Below are 18418 nucleotides of genomic sequence, written 5' to 3' on the forward strand. Positions count from 1 at the left end.
TAATCTGTCCATCAGGGAGATGTAGGCTTGGCCATGGGGAAGCTGTACGGCAATGACTTCAGCCAGACCACCATCTCCCGCTTCGAAGCCCTCAACCTGAGCTTTAAGAACATGTGCAAGCTGAAGCCACTGCTGGAGAAGTGGCTGAATGATGCAGGTGAGATCACTGCAGTCACACAAACTGGAATATCAGATTGAGATAGAGATGATTCACAGTATTTTCCAAGAACTGCAGTTGCACAGAGTAGGTGTTATGACTGTAGTCAGTTGAACGTTAAGCTTGTGTGAACGTGCTGGTGAATTTGCCCTTCAGAGACCATGTCCATAGACAGCACCCTGCCCAGCCCCAGCTCCCTGTCCTCACCCTCTCTGGGCTTCGACGGCGTTCCCTCGCGCCGCAGAAAGAAGAGAACCAGCATCGAGACGAATGTACGTGTGGCCCTGGAGCGCTCTTTCATGACGGTAAGATGAGTCAACTTATTATTACAGTGACTGTCTTTTTTTCTGTATTACACAAGATTCTTTTATCCTTGTCCCTTTTATGTTGGTGTTGTTCATAGGTTGTACACCAAAAAAGAAAAAAAAACAACTAAATGTGGATTTTAAAATATGAAAAAAGTTACTGAAATACCTAATCTTGCCCCAAATACAAGATCCACTGAGGCAGACTGATCTGACAGTAGCTGGCTTCGCCCCTCGTAAAGTGTTTTTAAGTACAAATAAAGATGTTTGTGGTTTCCTGTCACCACTGTGTATGGTTTTGATGTCAGCCTCGCAGCACTTGTAACAAACACATTGACAAATGAAGGCTTCAGCTTCATTAGACACCTGGCAGTAAAGTAATTTGTGTACACAGCCTTTCATTTTCTGTAATTTTTAAGATTTTCATTCTTTGTGGACGTGAAAATTCTTCACGTCTTGCCGTTGTTAATGTTTTCCATCACGTGGCCTTCTGCAGAACCAGAAGCCTACCTCAGAGGAGATCCTGCTGATCGCCGACCAACTTAACATGGAGAAGGAGGTGATCCGGGTCTGGTTCTGCAACCGCAGGCAAAAAGAGAAGCGCATCAACCCGAGCAGTGCCACTCCTCCTCTGCCCAACCAGCCCCCCGCAGCCCCACCAGCGCACAAGCCACCCTGCTACAGCCCTCACATGGTACGCCTAGTCGAACGCATCGCAGCACCTTTCCCAAAAGTATTTTTATCAAAGTCGTCGGTAATAAACACGCCGCTGTCCTCTTTTTCCTCTCTGACAGATGTCCAGCCAGATGTCACAGGCCGTGACGAGTCTCAGCAGCACATCGGTGACCACCATGTCCTCCGTCTGCCCTCTGACTTCCAGCCTCACCTCCACCCACCCCTCTCTCAGCTTAACCCACACCCCACTCAGCTCCACTCCCTCCCCGGCAACTCCACCTCCTCCACCTATTCCTCCCCGCAGCACAGCCAGCCCGGCCACCCCCAGCCACAGCACACTCAACCTTAACACAGGGTAAGAGGCCACGAGGCCTTCACAGCAAAGCACCTCAGAGCGCCTCAAACCACCGCAGCTTTCACCAAAATAAACGCAAGTTTGATGATAATAACCGAGAGACATATGCGGCGTAGCTGTTGTTCTGTCTTTGACAGATTTGATACCTCTCTGAGTTTGACGACTGACTGCTGTGGATCCTGAACGTGGAGCGTCATCTCTGGTGCTCGCAGTGTTGGAAAATCAAAAGCAGCAATTCAGTGCAGAAAAAGAAATGTTCTAGTTTTTATTGGCAACCCCTGTTTTGAGCTTACATTACCTTTTAGCAAAGAAAATAAACTTTGTGCAAACAGGAAATATAATATTTTGGACATAACTCAATTCAAAGCTGTGACCGGCACATTTAAAAAAGATTAATTCGCCTCCACTGTCAGCAGAAGTATCAGAAAATATACATCAAAAATGTGTGGAGGAAAAAAGGGGAACTGCTGAGCTCCTTTTTAGCTCCATATTCCTCTAGACTAGCTCTGCATAATAATTCATAATAAGCCTGAATTATCTTATACCAGCTCCCTGTGCAGCTCCTCAGTTTATCTCGCTTTAGGCCAGTTTTCTTCTGATTGCCTCTCATAAACAAAATAGTTAAACAGAAAGTGAATGGGGCTGATGAGCCTGAGATGATCACGTTAAGTATATGGTGCTCACTGACGTTATGTGGAGTCATAAGTAGACAAAAAGAAGGTCTTAGACTGAAAATTTAGAGCCGTCTGAAGCCTAAATATTTATCTCACACGGATTACATTTACATATGCTTGTATCATTAACCCGAATACCAATTAGTCATTTAATATGAGTAATATTATGAAATGCAAAGGATTAATATTTAAAACCAATCTATGTGCGTGGTTGAACATTAACCTAACATACCAGCAACATGAAGTGTGAAGGTGAATCATTGGTTTTAATCATTTATCTTCATCTGCAGTCTCAAAACACGACTGCATACGGCCGCACATTTTCACAAACGCTGCTCGCGATCAATACTTCACTGCTCCACGCTCGGGTTCAGCTGCAGTTTGTAGTTAAATGCTTTTTACTGTACACACAAACACACAAACAGTGACTGAGCACATAAGCATTTACTGATATCCCAGCATGCCGCTGGGTGCCACTGCTTCCTCTGTGCAGCAGTGCATGCTAACCCTGCGTGTGTATCTGTGTGTGTGTATGTGTGATTTTTGTGTTCACAGCTTATGGCGAATGGGTAAAAAGAATGGTGACGTGTCTAACTACATCACCGATTTTGCTGCAAACTTGAGGTGAATACGACTGAAGCACACACACGCATTACACACTTTAGACAGTTCAGATGTGTTTCTTCATTAGTTCATGTGAATTCTGTGTTAAGATGAATAACACTTGTTAGGTTGCTCTGTTTCTTTCTGCATTTCTAACCTCGTTTGCATTTGTGCAGCCAACAGTCAGCAAACTTCTGCTCTTTATACGTGCTGAGATGAATTTGCCTTCTGCCTGTCCTTGCCACTAAACCTGCTTTTTTCCCCCCTCCCTCACCTTTTCTCCTCTGCCTGTCTCTGTTTGTGTGTCTGCTTGCACGTGTCGTGCTTGGTGCGTGTGCGCGCGCGTCACAACAGGAACACTGTGATGGGAGTTAACACAGGGATGAATCAAGCCCTCCTCGGTAACAATCCCCTGGCCACTATCCAAGGTGTGTTTGTGTGTGTGAGAGAGAGAGAGAGAGAGAGAGAGAGAGACACACACATTGAAAGGAAAAAAGGAGAGAGAATAACAAAAAAGAGGAACAAAGCCTGCCTTCAGCACCTCTCATAAACAGAACATAATTAAAAGGTCAAAGCTGAGGTGGAGGTGAGGTGGTGTGCAGTATTATTTCATTTCTTGAGCAGTCTTTTCATACATAAAAAGACCCATCTTCGGCAGAAAGGCGGTGCATCTTCCTCCTCTAAAACTGTTAGAGAAGTCATCCTCTCAAACACACCTACACACATAGATGTTAAAACTCAAATGCACACTCTTCAGGACCCCTACATAAACCTTCCTACACTCAAGAACAAGACAAAAATAGCCACAAAAAAACTTTTGTGTGTCCCACAAGAGTGACCAGGGAAGAGTCCCAGCTAACGTCAGTTTAGCAGAGCTAGTTTTTAACCTCGCTTCGTGGGGTGACAGCGTGAAGGGGGAGGGAGCTGCAGTGAAAAGAGAAGTGTGAGGATGAGTAATACAGTTAATACATGGTGGGTGACTCAGGTCGCACAGGCTGATTATCGACTGGAGACACGGATGATTGGGCAAACAAGTGTGTTCATCCACAGTTGAGAGAGCTGCAGAGAAGAGGAATAAACTTATTTGTCATACATTATCATCTACATGCGTGAACCCATCCCATCAAGTGTCTGTGTGTGAGTGACGGTGGTGGTTTACGTTAATGTGTGGGCTTGTTTCTGTCTCTGTGCTGTCTCGCTCATCCTTATCATCCTTTTCATCTTTTTATCTAATTATCAAAATATGTTGAGAGTTTGAGGGAAACCCTCAGAAGAAATCTTTTCAAGCCAGTCTGTTTGGGAAGTTCGTCATAAGTCATCTTTCAGTTTAGGTGAAGTTCTTTTTGTATCAGTAATTCTAATAGCAGGCAGAGGACTTATAGATTGTTGTCAGAGTATCTAAAGTCAACAGGGGATTTTAATCTTAAAACATCACTGAAAACCAAACGTTATCACCGAAAAGCTAAAAAACTACCAAAAGTGTTCTTAACAGGCTGTAAAGCAGTCAACACATAAGACATTCTGCACTTTAGAGCTGGCTGGTAGCCAGATACTTCTGTTAAAGTGCCCATATTATACTTTTAGTCTTCCTCTTTCCTTTAAAGGGGACCTATTATGTTTATTTCCACTTGCTTTTATTCTCGGACTCCACTTGAGTAGCTTTGCATAATTCACAGTTAAAAATAATCAGCATAAATCAGCATAAATGTACCTTATTTTTGGCCTCAGTGCAGCCCTACTGTTCACCCACCGTCTTGGAAAAAGCGGTTTTATTACCTCTCCCTTTAAGGCCACTCACTTCTTCTCATTGGCTGCCCCTTGCAAACAGAAGATTTAATCAGCGAGCGAGTGGAGCGTTTGCGGTAAACAACACAGAGCCGAGATAGTAGGAATAGTAGGAATAAAGCTTCTTGTCAATGTTCCAAGTAAATATATTTCTAAAGGTGCTATTGGCATGAAATTCTCACCAGATGTCAGTAACAACCCATCCAGTCCACACATGGAAAAAAAACAAACCATAGATGTCCATAGGTTTTGTGTAATAATGGTAAATGACACTGGGTAACAGTATTACTGAAATGTATTTAATACTTTGTACAAAAGACTTTATTGGTGATTGGCCTCCAAACATGGTGTGTATTTTGGTATCCACCGAGTTGAATTTTGTTCTCATATGACCCGACTATAATCTCCCAGCATTTCTCTACATGTTATTCAGCAAACCTTAAATGCTCTTCAGCATGCTTTTTCTTCAGCAATGGAGTCCTGTGTGTAAGCGTGCATACAGGCCTCGGTGGCTGAGTGCACTACTTATTGTTTTCTTAGAAACAATTGCACCTGCTGAGGCTCTTGGATAACTCTTCTGATAATTCTTTTCACTCCAAAAGGTGCTCACTGGAACCTTGAGTAGATTAGAAATTCTTCTGTAATGCCATCAGTATGTTCTGCAACAATAAAGTTGCGAAGGGCTTGAAAGAGCTCATTGGTTTTACCCATCATGAGCTGTTTATTGTGCGAGACCTTTTTATAGGCCACCAGTTGGGACTAAACCAGATTACTTTCTAATTACTGATAGAGTTTAGTTGGCGTCATGAATTTCCATGCCTTTCTTCATCTGCTTTTCTTCATGTGTTCAATACTTTTTCCCTGTGTCATTTGTCATTAATTTAAGTGTAATCACTTAAATTAATTTATGCATCGATGGACTTCTTTGCATGTGTGGATTGGATGGGTTGTTACTGACATCTGGTGAGAATTTCATGTCAGCAGCACCGTTAGAAATATGTATTTACTTAGAAAGAACATCGGTGACACTACTTCTGTGTCTGTGTCTGACAGAATGTAGAGAAGATAGTGGGAAACACTCTCTGTAAACAGAGGGCACAGTTTCACTGTCCCGTGATTTTTGATGTACTTTCGTGTTTTGGTGGGCATGTCAGAGGTGTTAACCAAACAGCAGTCATAACAAAATGGATCAGCTGTCATAGGTGCAGATGATTATGCAGCGGGGGATGTTAAACTGTTTCTGTGTCAATGTTTTACTTGAATGCAGTTACTTTCATCTAGCATGTGAGACACAGTGGCTTGATTTTACTTTCTCGCTCAGCTGCTTCTGCAACTCTAAAATGTTTCATATGCAGGGGCGAAGAACTGAACTTTTATTACTCCATTACTTTTTTTTGAAACCATAACATAGCAATAGAAGAAGATGGCAGTGAGACCTGCTGTGATGTACGGAGACGGTGACACTACCAAAAAAACAGGAGGCAGAGCTGAAGATACTCAGATATTTATTGGGAGTGATGGAGATGTAGTCCGAGAGGCAAGGCTGAGATGGTCTGGACATGTGCAGAGGAGGGATAGTGGATATATTTGAAAAGGGATGTTGGAGATGGAGCTGCCAGGCAGGATAAAAAAAAGGAAGACCACAGAGAAGTTTTATGAATGTAATGAAGGTGGAGATGCAGAGGGCTGGTGTGACAGAGGAGGATGCTAATGACAGGATGAGGTGGAGGCAGATGATCCATTGTGGCGACCCCTAATGGAAAGAAGAATATGATGCTACAGCAATAGACAAATCACAATATAATTACTAACAGGGCTAATGCTACAGTCTTTCTGATTCTCTTTTGCTCTTTACAGCTTAACTCTAAGAGAAGGGCCTATTTACAAATGTTTGTTTTCGCACAGAGCAAACATTAGTAGCTGTACAGGCGGTTAATGTTGAGCAGCCTCAATCAAAGCTGCAGGTTTTGCCACAGTGTCGTGGAATTAATAGATTTGTTTAGCATCCAAGCCCAGCCTCAGGGGGTCACCAGCTAGTTCACTCCTACTTGTCCTACTCCTACAGTCCCAAGCACAGATAAATGGGAGAGTTGAGTCAGGAAGGGCCCGATCAAGTAAGTGAGTCCCTCTGCTGTGGTGACCCACTGGGAATAAAGGAGCAATCAAAAAGGCATCCTTGGTTTTGCTGAATAGTACACAATCGACCGCAGATCTTTGGTTTTGTTTTTGTGTGAGGTCTATTAGACAGCTATGCTATTTATGTACGTAACCAACGCTGCCTCACTGTCGACAGAGGAGGGTGAAAATAGGCAGCATGAAAATATAAAAGCGTGCAAACCTATTTCAGTAAATCCGCAAAATAAAATAAGCCTGCAGATGTGCGTAAAATGAGCACTTTAAAAAAAAAAGTCTTCCAAGACTGTGCTAAACAGTCATAAACATGAGTGTAATTAAAATTCAGCTCTCTATCTTTGGTACAGCCTGTGCATGAAACAGCCAATCACAGCTCTCCGATCAGCTAAACTGATGCAAACCTGATCCCCTAAGATTAGCTCGCTGAAGATATTTCACAATGTTCGATTATTTTTAACAAGCCTTTACGTCTCGCGCCAGCGTGTTGAAATGGGGACAGACATTAGTTTGAGGTTTTTTGGGAAAGAACATTTTCCTACTTTTTTCTAACAGCCACTTGTGTGAAATGAAACGAGTTCAGGCTCGTTGTCAGGGTGGGATCTGTGCTGCAGGAAGTCATTTAGTTCAGCAGTGGAAGGTGAAGAAGCCTGAGAGAAGGACCACTGTTACTAAACTAAAGATGATGAATCCCCAAAAGAAATAAGAAAAAAAGACAAATACTAAAAGCCAAAACTTAATATAGTATTGATTTTATATTCTGATATACTGTGAAAGTGTCCTCTGGCCATGGTGGGGGATTTTATTAACCTTTTTTCTCTCTCTGCCTCAGCCCTAGCAGCCAGTGGTGGCCACCTACCTCTTTCCACTCTTGAGGGTGGGAGCAAGGTGATGCTGGGGGCTTCCGGGGGTCAAGGGGGGGGCATCCCCTCCTCCCTCTTCCTCAACCACCCCGCCCTTCTCCACATGGGCCAGAATCCCAACGCCGGACTGGTCAGCACCGCCGTAGCCAAAGTCTCCCAGCCCTCGCCCTTCCCCTCGGCCAGCAGCATCAGCCCCACACCCTGCTCCCCTTCTCCCTGCTCCAGCCCCGCCTCTTCCTGCTCCTCCAGCGAAATGGCACACAGCCCGCCCTCTCTGGGCGGGGCCAAGATCGAGTGACCCCACCAAGGGCCAATCAGAGAGGAGGAGGAAGGAGGATACGATAACCTCGCCTTTCACACCAAAGCTATCTCTTTCTCTCTCTTGTGCTCTTCTTTCGTTATTTTTCTTTTCCTCAATGGCTCTCTCTCTCCTTCTCTCCCAGTCTTTCGATGCCAAAAATACACAGAATGAAAGAGGAGAGATGGAGGGAAAGAGGTGAAAGAGGGGAGAAGGGAGAGAAAGGAGAAGATTGAAACCAAAAATCTTTATCTATCCAAAAAAAACCAAACAAACAAAGATGGAAAGGAGGCAACGTGGGACCTTTTTGTCAAGAACACGTGATGTTGACACGGCACCTCTCCACTCTTTCTCTTCGAAGGAAAGCAAACCGATGACTCTTTAACGAAGAGATGGTAGAGGTGCACGTCGAAGTGCATAAACCAAAAATGACAAAAGAAAAACTTTACTATATGACAAAGGAATGGCGCAAGGACAAAAAAAAAAATGAAGAAGAGGAGGACTTTGCTTTCTTTTTTTTATTGTTGTTATTATTAATAAGAAAAGCTGCGGGTCTGAAGGAAGAGGAGTGGGGTGGATACGTTTAAACCAAAAATTTACCTGAGGAGGCGGCGTTGGAGGAATACACAATGACAAAAAACAAAAAAACCCCAAAAAAATCGACAACCATACCAAAATCACAAATACCAAAAACCAAAAATACGGAGAGAAAAGCTTTATTCAAAGGACGTGTAAATACTGAAGCTATCCAGGACCAGGACTCTACTGCTACTTTCACACAACATACATAAACACACACACACACACATGCACACACATGCACCAATCCATTCTGCATCGACTCATCATGTCTGCGTCTGCTCATCTGTTTCCTATAGGTTTGCATGTTGGATTACTTTGAGTGATTTTCAAACGTTTGCTGTGTAATAGCTCATATATGATTGTATGATATGTTTGTCAGCCCTGCTGTATCTTCGTGTGTGTTTAAGTCTCTTTACCTACCTCTGGTTGCAAGAGCATAGGATAGTTTGACTTTAACTTCATAGCAGGCCTGACATATTTTACACTTTGAGAAGATTTTTTTTTTTTTTCTTTTTTTGTTAACTATTTATTAGTGCCATTATGAACAGTTTAGCTCCTATTTATTTTTGTATGCTGTTGTAGTGTTAGCTTTGGTGTGTGAGTCATTGTCATTGTCATCGTCATCTTCAGGGTTTCCGCCAGAGCAGAGAACAAAAAGCTGTCGGGTCCAGCTGGGGATTTAAGGTGGCGCTCGGTTAAAGGTGGCGTTCAATGGCTCCTCGCCTGCCGTCAAGCACGGCCTACTGGCAGGACAGCAGGACTGTGTAGGTGCGGCTTCTGCTATTTCTGTGCTGATGGTGAGAAAACGGGAGAAAGGGAGGCACAGTGCGTTTCTTTCTCCTCTTAACATGAAGATGAAATAACGTAGGCTCAGCGGGAGAGCGCGGCTAACCTTGTTTACATAACCAAAAAAAAAGATCCGAGCCAACAGCTTTGGTCTTTAAATAAGTAGAGTAAAAAGTTGCCCCTCAGTTTGGACCCAGAGATCCCGCGGGGGGCTGGCAATACACTGACGGAAACCCTGATCTTGATCTTCATCGTGCACGTACGCAGTCTTCATCTGGGATCTTGTTTTTAATGTGACCCTTCTCTGCAGGAACATACATTACAGCAATGATAAAAACGCTCATCTCAGCCCTCACCAAGTGCCAATAGTTCAAAGATAAAGAGTTGGCACACTGAGTTGATTTCAAGGAGTGAATGAATTTTTTTATTTTTTTTTTTCTTATCAAGACCTAAACATTTTCTGTTGTGCTTAATCAGACCCGCTCTTTGCTCGGTCTTAAAGATAACCCATTATCGGTGACTCCATGGCTTAAATGAACACGCCCTGCTAAACTTCACATTCTGAAAATGATGTTTGTAAAGAGTGGTGATCGTTTGGAAAGTATGAAATGAGGCTGTGATTGGGGATTTACAGGAATCACCGTTTAAGATTGAAGGCTAAACAAGTCAATAAAGCCAAGTTTAGTCACAGCTGGCTCTCGTTCCTGCCTCGTCAATCAGTGTAGACGTCCTGACACCTGTTTGTCTAGACATGTTTACTGATATTTGTCTGTTTCCATCATCACCCCATCAATCATTTCATTTTCCACCTCAGACTGCCATTAATTCTCAAATGGAAACCAAAGCATTTTTTCAAGGCTGGGCTTTTCTATAAGAGCCGCAGCCAAGACACATGAACACAATACAGAGACAGAGGTGGAGGTGAGGGGGCGGGGGGAGCTGAGAACAGGAGGCCCCCACTCCCCTCTGCTGTAATCCCCTCCACCCGGCCCGTCCAAGAAACCCAACTCGGGAAGGGAAGCGGGGGTTTCTTTATTTATACGGGGACTGATCCTTTACTGCAACAAAGAAGGGTATGCTGGGACACACTGTAGTGAAGGGGGGTGCGGGTGTCACATCTTTTTTGTTGTTTTTGCTTTTTTTTTTAAAGAGGATACCAAAAATAAACCCAAACCAAATAAAAACCAAACAAACCCAAAACCCAAGGAGCGACAGAAGCAAACCAAAAAGAACCCAAACCAAATGTGGCTGGAGGGAGGAGGACGGGAGGAGGACACGGTGCAGGTGATGAAACAAACGAAGCATCGCCGTGTGTCTGTCTGTAAGCGTCAGGGCTGCAGTGCCAGCCTCTGTCTGAAACTGTGTAGCATGGATGGAGGCGACTTAGAGGAGCAACAGACGGCTCCTCCCCTCCTCTGCCCCCCGCCCCCCTCTCCAGCTCAGCTCTCTGGTCCTGGATGGAGCTAAACGCAAATGACCTCACTGAACTGAAATCTTATTTAAAAGGAAAAAAAAAAAATCTGTTTTTATTTTTCTGTTGGTTGGTTCCGATTGTTTTATCTTTGCTGTGTCTCTTGATGCCGTTTTATGTACTGTACTTTAGTGCTTATTATTACTTATTTGGGATAACGTACTCGCTTACTTACTACAAGAGCTATTTTTTTTGTAGTCGTGCTAGAGATTTTTATCAGGTGGTTGGAAAAAATACTGTGAAAATTTAGCTTCCAGATTTTTATTAGATAAAGAAACGGACTGTCTCGGCAGAAAAAAAACTGAAGACGAACACAACAAGCCAAAAACGAAAAGAGTTGAATAGCAAACCTTAAAAAAAAATTAAAAAATGCCAAACCAAATACTGAACCAAACCAAAAACACAAAGCAGGCAGGGACAGATACCGCCTTCTCTGCACGAGGGTGGAGAAATGTGTTGGCCTCAGTTAGTCTGAGTGCGTTTTTCTGTATTTAAGCGGTAAGAAAAATAAAAGGTTAGCAGTGATTTCTCGTCACTAATCCTGAAACCCAAAGACAGCAGCGTGAAACGCGCTCACAGATACAGAACAACACACACAGCGAAGGCCTCAGTTAAGGTGATGTGTTGCGAGTTGGACGCAAACGTATCCAAAGAATATTTGGTTTGATCCGCACCGGAAAAAGACAGTCGACACACGAGAATCGTTTCACAAACCAAGCTTTAGATGTGGGGAGAAGGGGCGCGGTCGCACCTTAAAGGTGAATCCTTTCCTCCACGTTGACTCTTAGACGGAATGTACCTGTTAGTGCTTCTATAGATTTTGTAGAAAAAAAAAAGATCTATGTTCTACTGCTTACTTATCGCTAATGTATTAAAAAGAAAAAATGCTTACAAAAAAGACTTTGAGAAAAAAAAGATCCTTAAAAAAACATTGATGATAATAACTTGATTTTAGACCAAAAATTTAAACTATCTCTCTTTGGATTTTGGTTTCTCCTTGTTAATCATGATTTAGACTTTTGATTGTACTATTTATTCAGGGTAGGGTTGGTTTGTTTGCTTGTCTTTATCTTTGCTATTTATTTAGTAACTTATTTCTATAGGTGCTTTTGTTTTTTCATTTTCCTGTTTTGGGGATGTATTTGTCATGTTTTTCTTTTCAAACCCCTTCTGAGGTTCTTTCTTCTGTCTTCAAACCAAATAATACAAGAAATGCAAACGCAGGTTCTGTTGGGGTGGGGATGGGGGGGGGCTTATATGAAGATATTCCCTTCCTTTCCTCATCGAGACGACTTTCCTCTTAAAGGGGAAGGGAAGCACACGGCGGTGAGAGGTAGCACTGTGCGGACCGACGCTTCATGATTTGCAGGGGCGCGGGTTTTGTGGATGTGCGCCCTCCTTTGTGTCTGGGTGTAATTAAACGAAAAAGTCAGGCTAAAATCCAGCGTCGGTGCAGGGAAAGGATAAATATGATTTGCAGCATGAAGTGTTCTTTGAGGCACAATGCTGCCTCTGTTCTCTATCTTTCTCCACAGGGAGAACACACAAAGCTTTACAGCTACACAACCAAAAACACAAAAGAAGAAGATCAACTAGGGCCAAGGCTTTGCTGTTTTTTACATGATAGAGAGGAAAGAAGGAGGCAAAGGAGAAAGAGGGTGATTTTGAATTCCCAGCTGTAAATTGCCTTCTAACGTCTCACTTTGTCTCCGTTTCTGTTTTTTCTTTCCGTTTCCACTTTTGTGTAAGGTGGTTTTGCCTTCTTTTTAAATTTCCTCCATCCACTGTAGGATGTAAAAGAGAGATAGTTCATCATATACCTCATATTCTTTGATGATAAACCAAATAGATGAATGCTTTAAATCGCGGGGCTCCAGTGGGTATCAGGGTATGGGGATGTGTGGACTGTGTGCTTGTACTGACTGGAAGCGGGCACGGTGAGTTCAAAGGTCATTATCCTTTATGGAAAAGAGGTTTGGGAACAATTTGGGAGGGGACCAAATCCTTGGATGAATTGTAGTATTGGTGCAGTTTTGGGTTAAAAGGCCCCACTGGTTTACGCTCCAGTCTACACTCACGCACACACATGCCTTGTCCCCCTGAAAACCACCCCCCCGCTGTCTGTGTTGAGCTTTGAACACAGCCCTCTCCTCACATCTGACCCTCACTGCTGCCGCCCTGTCAAACATGCACTGTGGGCTTAAAGCTGCTCTCCTGACATCAAATCTGGATCTGTTTTAGACTTTATAAAGCTTCCAGGTTTGTGCCTCGGAGCAACTTTAGCCCTCTTTCGCCTTTGGGTCTTTATTGCCCGATGAGGGGGCCGATCTGATCAGTCCACGTGCATCAGGAGGCGCCGTAGGGCAGGTAGCCACGGGGACGGCTGAAACCGAGCTTGCTAGGTGACGCATCCCAACATGTTTCACAAATTTCTGTGTGTATGTGTGTGCTTATGTGTGTGTGTGTTGAGAAAGTGGAAGTTGGAGGGAGAGATGTACACATGATCAAAACATCTGGATTCTTCCTGAGAGTTCGGATGTTTCGTCTTTTTTTTTCTACTCTCTGTCTCTCTCAAACCTCGGGGTTTGAGGGACCGGGTGCAAAGTGCAGGTCTCTGTGGCGGGGATACCCCCTTAGCGAATGATACCAAAGTCAATGCCCTGCCATGTGACCCAGCGCGATGTTCACGCTCCCAAAAATCCTGACGTTGCAATAACTGTCAAGCATTCTCCTCCATAAAACCTTTACAGCAGTTGTTCTTTGTTTTTAAACACAGTTGCACACTGGAGGGATGAAATCTTCGCTTTCTTGCAGAATGTTAGATAAGCTTACAGTAGCGTGAAAAATATAGACTGTTATATAAAGCCAATGCGGCCATGGTGACGCCAAAGATTGTCTTGTAAAGTTCAGCTGTGAAGCCTCAAGTTTCATATTTTGGCTGTCGCCTTCTTCTTTTCAAAAACAAGCCGTCACATAGGCAGAAATGGAAACCGAGGGTGGTTTACTCGGATAGTAGCAACTGTCAGTCACAGTAAATCCTCCAGACTTATTTCTTGCAAATGGAAGAGTCTCCTCCTGCTGGCCATTAGAAAGAATGCAGGTCTAAGGCACTTCCCCCTCCCCTCTGGCTTGACTTTTCAGACCCATCTTTATATACAGTCTTTAACATTTTAACCACGGAGCTTAAGAGGTGTGGGTTGGTGTTTTGTTTTTTTTAACCTGTGGATTGTAGAGGTGTTGAACTGAATCTTTTCTCAGTCACACGTCCCACAGTGGAGACTAGAAGCGCTGTTGTCAGATCAGCCTTTGTACACAGTAGATCAAACTGGCTAAGAAAAAAAAAAAAAAGCCGCACAAGAACAGGTTTAGATTTTGCACCAACCTGAAATAGCTGATTGAATTTAATGCAAATGTTAACGCGTCTGCTCTCTGCTGTATGTACCAAAGTGCATTTAAACTGTAGTGCTTCACTTAGCTTTGATGGCTGAGTGCCAATGCAGTGAGCCAGCGTGTGACTGAGGGTAAAGTTGAGAGGATGGTGGTTTATGTCGGTGTGACTTTTCTGTTCACGTTTCTCAACACCAGCTCTGGTTGTGGATGTTAGGAAGGAGTAACTTTGCCTTGTTGCGCGCACCCGTAAAGTGTTACTAAGGCTCCCTATAGCACCATGAGTTATTACATCCTGGAACTTAGAAGAAAGTGAATGCTGCTTCCTTTCTTTATGCTACACCAGTCTACCAACAACCCTGGACTGTAGTTTCAGATCTACCCCACAGTCACGAACATCTTATCTAACAATCAGCAAGAAAGCGAATGAGCCCATTTCCCATCTAAAAAGTCTGACTATTCTTTCAAAATGCGAGAAAGTAGTCAAATTTCGTCGCTGCGCACGAAGCCATGAGAGATGTAACTGCTGAAGAGTGAGAGACACAGCAAGCTGAGCAAAAGAAAGCAATCAGCGACGCTGCCTCGTCTTCCTCTGCCCACTCTCATCCACACCGACACGCTCTTCCTCTCCTTCATCCATCCCTCCTCTCTCTCCCTCTTCCACAATACAGCTTTAATCCAAAGGTTCTCCTGCAACACAGCAAAGCAAGTCAGATGTTAAAGAATAAAACCAAAGAGCTCTAACTTGACCTTCTCTTCTACACAAAGCTTCTCCGCTCCATCCTTCACCTCTCTCTCCCTCGATCTCCGTCCCACCCTTCCTGTCGTCTCCCCTCTGAATCCTTATGTCACCTAGCGAGCCGGTCTTTGAAGCATTAACCTCAGCTATCCAAAGGGAAATAATAATAATGATAATAATTAAGATGATGATGATGATGATGAAATGTATATTTTTAAGTATTTGTCATTGGAAAAATAATCTTAAGCTTCTCATAATTATGATGATCACGGTGATGACGACGACGATGATGATGATAATGACGTTTCTCTTGGTATCTTTGTAGCTGTTCTGATCCTTCTTAAGTTTGTGTCCTTTCTGCTCGTGCTGCCAGAGTACTGCTTTAACTACCATCACCTCCCTCCCTCCCTCTGCGCCCACCTACCCCTGCTTTTCATTTGCTTCACCCCGATGTTTGGTCCTGACATCTACCTGTATGACCTTTACCCCTGGATGTTTGTCTAAACCCGTGCGTGTGTGTGTAAAAGAGAGAGCGGGAGAAAGAGGGAGCTGTAAAACTCCGACGAGGGGAAGTTTGAGATTTTTTTTCTGGAAGTTGTCGGTGGGGCGACCCAGTCTGTTGAATCCACCTGTGTGTGTGTCTGTGTGTTTGTCTGTGTGTGTGTGTGACTGGGCGGGGTTTGGGTCGTTGGAAAGTGGGATGGGTGTGGCAGAAAAAAAAGATTGTTCTTTGGAGAATAACGAACTCCAACACATGACCTGTTATGTCAACTGTAACGTGCTGTTTGCCAACTTCCCAGTACATGTAGCTTTAATTCCCCCTGCCACAACAGTCCGTGTGTGTGTGTCTGAGTGTGTGTGTGTTACTGCAGGTAAGGCTGCGTGACCGTCACTCCTCCCCCTTTTGTGTCTTCCATCCTGTGAGCAGCCGCCTCCCCTCCCGTACCCTCTCCCCTACTGTCTGCCCCCCTTTATTCTCCCTTGTGGTAGCAAGTTAGCCTTTTACTGTATTTATCTTGAAAACCAAAAAAAAGGAAGAAAAATAACTGCTTGTTCATTGTACAGTGTTGTTCATTTTAAGTCATTTTTGTAACTGAAAGTGTTTCATTCATCCAAATAAAACAGGAGACAAAAACTGTACAGACGATCCCCGGCTGCCTCTCGTCTGTTCTTCTTTCTGTGTTGAACCACAAGTTTCACTTGGTTTGGCGAAACCTCATCACCGAAACAGGAACTGTACCTCAGCTTGTCATGCTGGGATTCACCCAGAGGAGGGCACTGTTAGATTTGATATCTCTCCTAACAGAGGCCAGCTTACCATCCTCAGCTGATGAGCTGACCTCCTCCAATATGGAGGACAACATGTGCCAAACATAAAATCAGTGAATACTTTAAATAGCTGCATGAATTAATCAGTTTTCCTAACCATAAAGTGACCATGTTTCAGATTTTGAAACCATATGTCAGATTTTGAAACTGAAAAATGTTTCTTGCCATGAGTTTTTCTACTGTTTCTACAGCTTTTCATGTTTTTAGCTATAAAAGGCTCTGGGGTATTGTCGTCACCATGCCGGGCTGGCAGCGCAAACACGCAAATTTGTGTTATTTGTGATAACACGTAAGAATTTGGTGCATCTGCTAGAAGTCTTGGACAAGTTCAAATCTCAGTGACCTTGACCTCAAGGTCAGAGGTCAAGTTTTCTGAAAACCTTGTGAATGCAATAGCTCAAGAATGAGGCAATGTAGGATTTTGAACTTGATACCAAACGTTTATCTACTAGGAGTGCTGAGGGGCAACACTTTGAATGCCACCACTATTTTTATTGCAGGAATTGGCTCATTCATATGGCATGGACTAGAATGTTATCCGGTCTTAAACAAAGATTGACAGCAGGGGTTCAAACAGAGAGTCATTTCCTCCTAAAATGTAAACCATTCAGTGAACTAAGGAATGCTTACTTTAACCAATGACGCACTGTATTTCCATATTTCAGCGAGCTAAACAACATCTGATCATTAAAAAGTCACACATGTCCTTTCTCTTCCTACTTCCACAATACAATTAAATTATATTTCAAGTCAAAATGCTCAATAAACAGCTCTGTAAACAGCTATACATCATAAACACACACACAGAGCTGTTTATTGATTTGGGCTGAAATTTTATTTTGTTTTATTGTTCTTTTATTCCTTTATAAAGTATATTTTGGGTTGGAGCACGGACTGGAGGGTGTAAAGTGCCAGCTTCACCTGATAGTTTAAATATTATTCCTGGCTATAAAATCATCAGGTTACCAATAAAAATCAGGACCAGGGTTTAATTTTTTACAAAGCTTTTTGTTATTCTTCATTTAGCCTTTGAGTTATTACCCAAAGTTAAACTATGGCGTGTTTTACCATCACATTTACTAAAAAATTATATGCCAACAAATCACAACAACAGTTGCCTCAAAGAGCTTGAGGCGCTATCTGCAACTTTTTTCACTTTTAGGTCATTGCTGCAATAACAAATGCAACACACTGGATGGTTGGCGCTTCTGACATAGTGAATCCATCACTTTTCCTTATCTCGCATTATACAAGGATGAATATTTTTATGTTGGTCAGGATAAATAACACATTTGATGGCTGTAGAAACTAGTGCAACAGAGAATCCAGGCTCCGTCCTGTCTTATATCAACGCTGCAGGCTGCTGGTGATGGTGGTGTATTAAACGCCACGGTCCAGAGGAGTCAACATCCATGTTTTCCAAAAAGAATTCCAGATTTCCATTGTTATAACCGCATAAGAGTTTGCCTGAGATTCTCAGAATTCTCAGAATCTCTTGATGATATATACTCTAGATGAGATATTAAATGTCTTTACGATTTTACACTGAGTAACAATATTCTGAACTTGTTCCACAATTTGTAGAAGAAGTTTCTACAGATTTGTGAACTTCTGAAAAACTCTACACGATGCCCACGATACTGCTCTTTTCCTAGTGGATGTGCTGAAGGAGGACATGCAGATGGTTGCTGTGACAGAAGAGGATGTAGAGATGAGGTGAGATGGAGCAGGGTGTCCACTGTGATGACTCCTATTGGCAATCTGTCCAGGGTGTACCCTGCCTCTTGCCCTAAGACAGCTGGGATAGGTTTCAGCCCCCCCGCGACCCTAAAAAAGGATAAGTGGTCGAGAATGGATGGATGAAATATGGATTCATGAGGTTTTTGGAATAGTTGTATCACATGTGACCGATATAGGATTTTTATGACTGATACCATAAACAGATTTCACTCAGTGTATTTATTTATGAGTCCCCATTAATAATATAAGAATATATAACAATTCAGTTTAAAGGTAATCTTGCTCTACTGGCACAAGTCATGGATTACTCATTTACACTGTGCTCAGATCAGCTGTTACTGCATTATGTCGCGTTCCTGGATAAATCGGAAGTCGGAAATTCCCAGAAATTTTTTGTAGAACATCCCCTCAACTTGGATTTACCACTAGGGAAGTGGAAGTAGACAAGCATACCCAGAGTTATCCAGTGTGTGTAAACAGCTGTAAAGATTTTAATCTGTACTGCCACTGTTGTGTATTTGTGACTAAATAAGCCATTT

General features: G+C 43.1%; 1 protein-coding gene across 7 annotated transcripts in view; it reads left to right on the plus strand.

The window, feature by feature from the left end:
* The window catches only part of pou2f2b (POU class 2 homeobox 2b), a 69732-nt gene extending 53775 nt beyond the window's left edge, over positions 1-15957 (plus strand). For 6 of the 7 annotated variants that reach the window (XM_025911669.1, XM_025911670.1, XM_025911672.1 and 3 more), the window contains 7 exons: positions 16-157; positions 314-462; positions 959-1156; positions 1257-1492; positions 2722-2790; positions 3124-3197; positions 7517-15957. In XM_025911669.1, the coding sequence (XP_025767454.1) occupies positions 16-157; positions 314-462; positions 959-1156; positions 1257-1492; positions 2722-2790; positions 3124-3197; positions 7517-7845 (1197 nt within the window). In that variant the 3' untranslated portion in view covers positions 7846-15957. The remainder of the gene's footprint in view (positions 1-15; positions 158-313; positions 463-958; positions 1157-1256; positions 1493-2721; positions 2791-3123; positions 3198-7516) is intronic. The other variant, XM_025911671.1, reaches the window with a different exon arrangement.
* Positions 15958-18418: the final 2461 nt, after the last annotated feature.

Source organism: Oreochromis niloticus, linkage group LG11 (genome assembly GCF_001858045.2).
Source record: "Oreochromis niloticus isolate F11D_XX linkage group LG11, O_niloticus_UMD_NMBU, whole genome shotgun sequence".
Classification (NCBI taxonomy): domain Eukaryota; kingdom Metazoa; phylum Chordata; class Actinopteri; order Cichliformes; family Cichlidae; genus Oreochromis; species Oreochromis niloticus.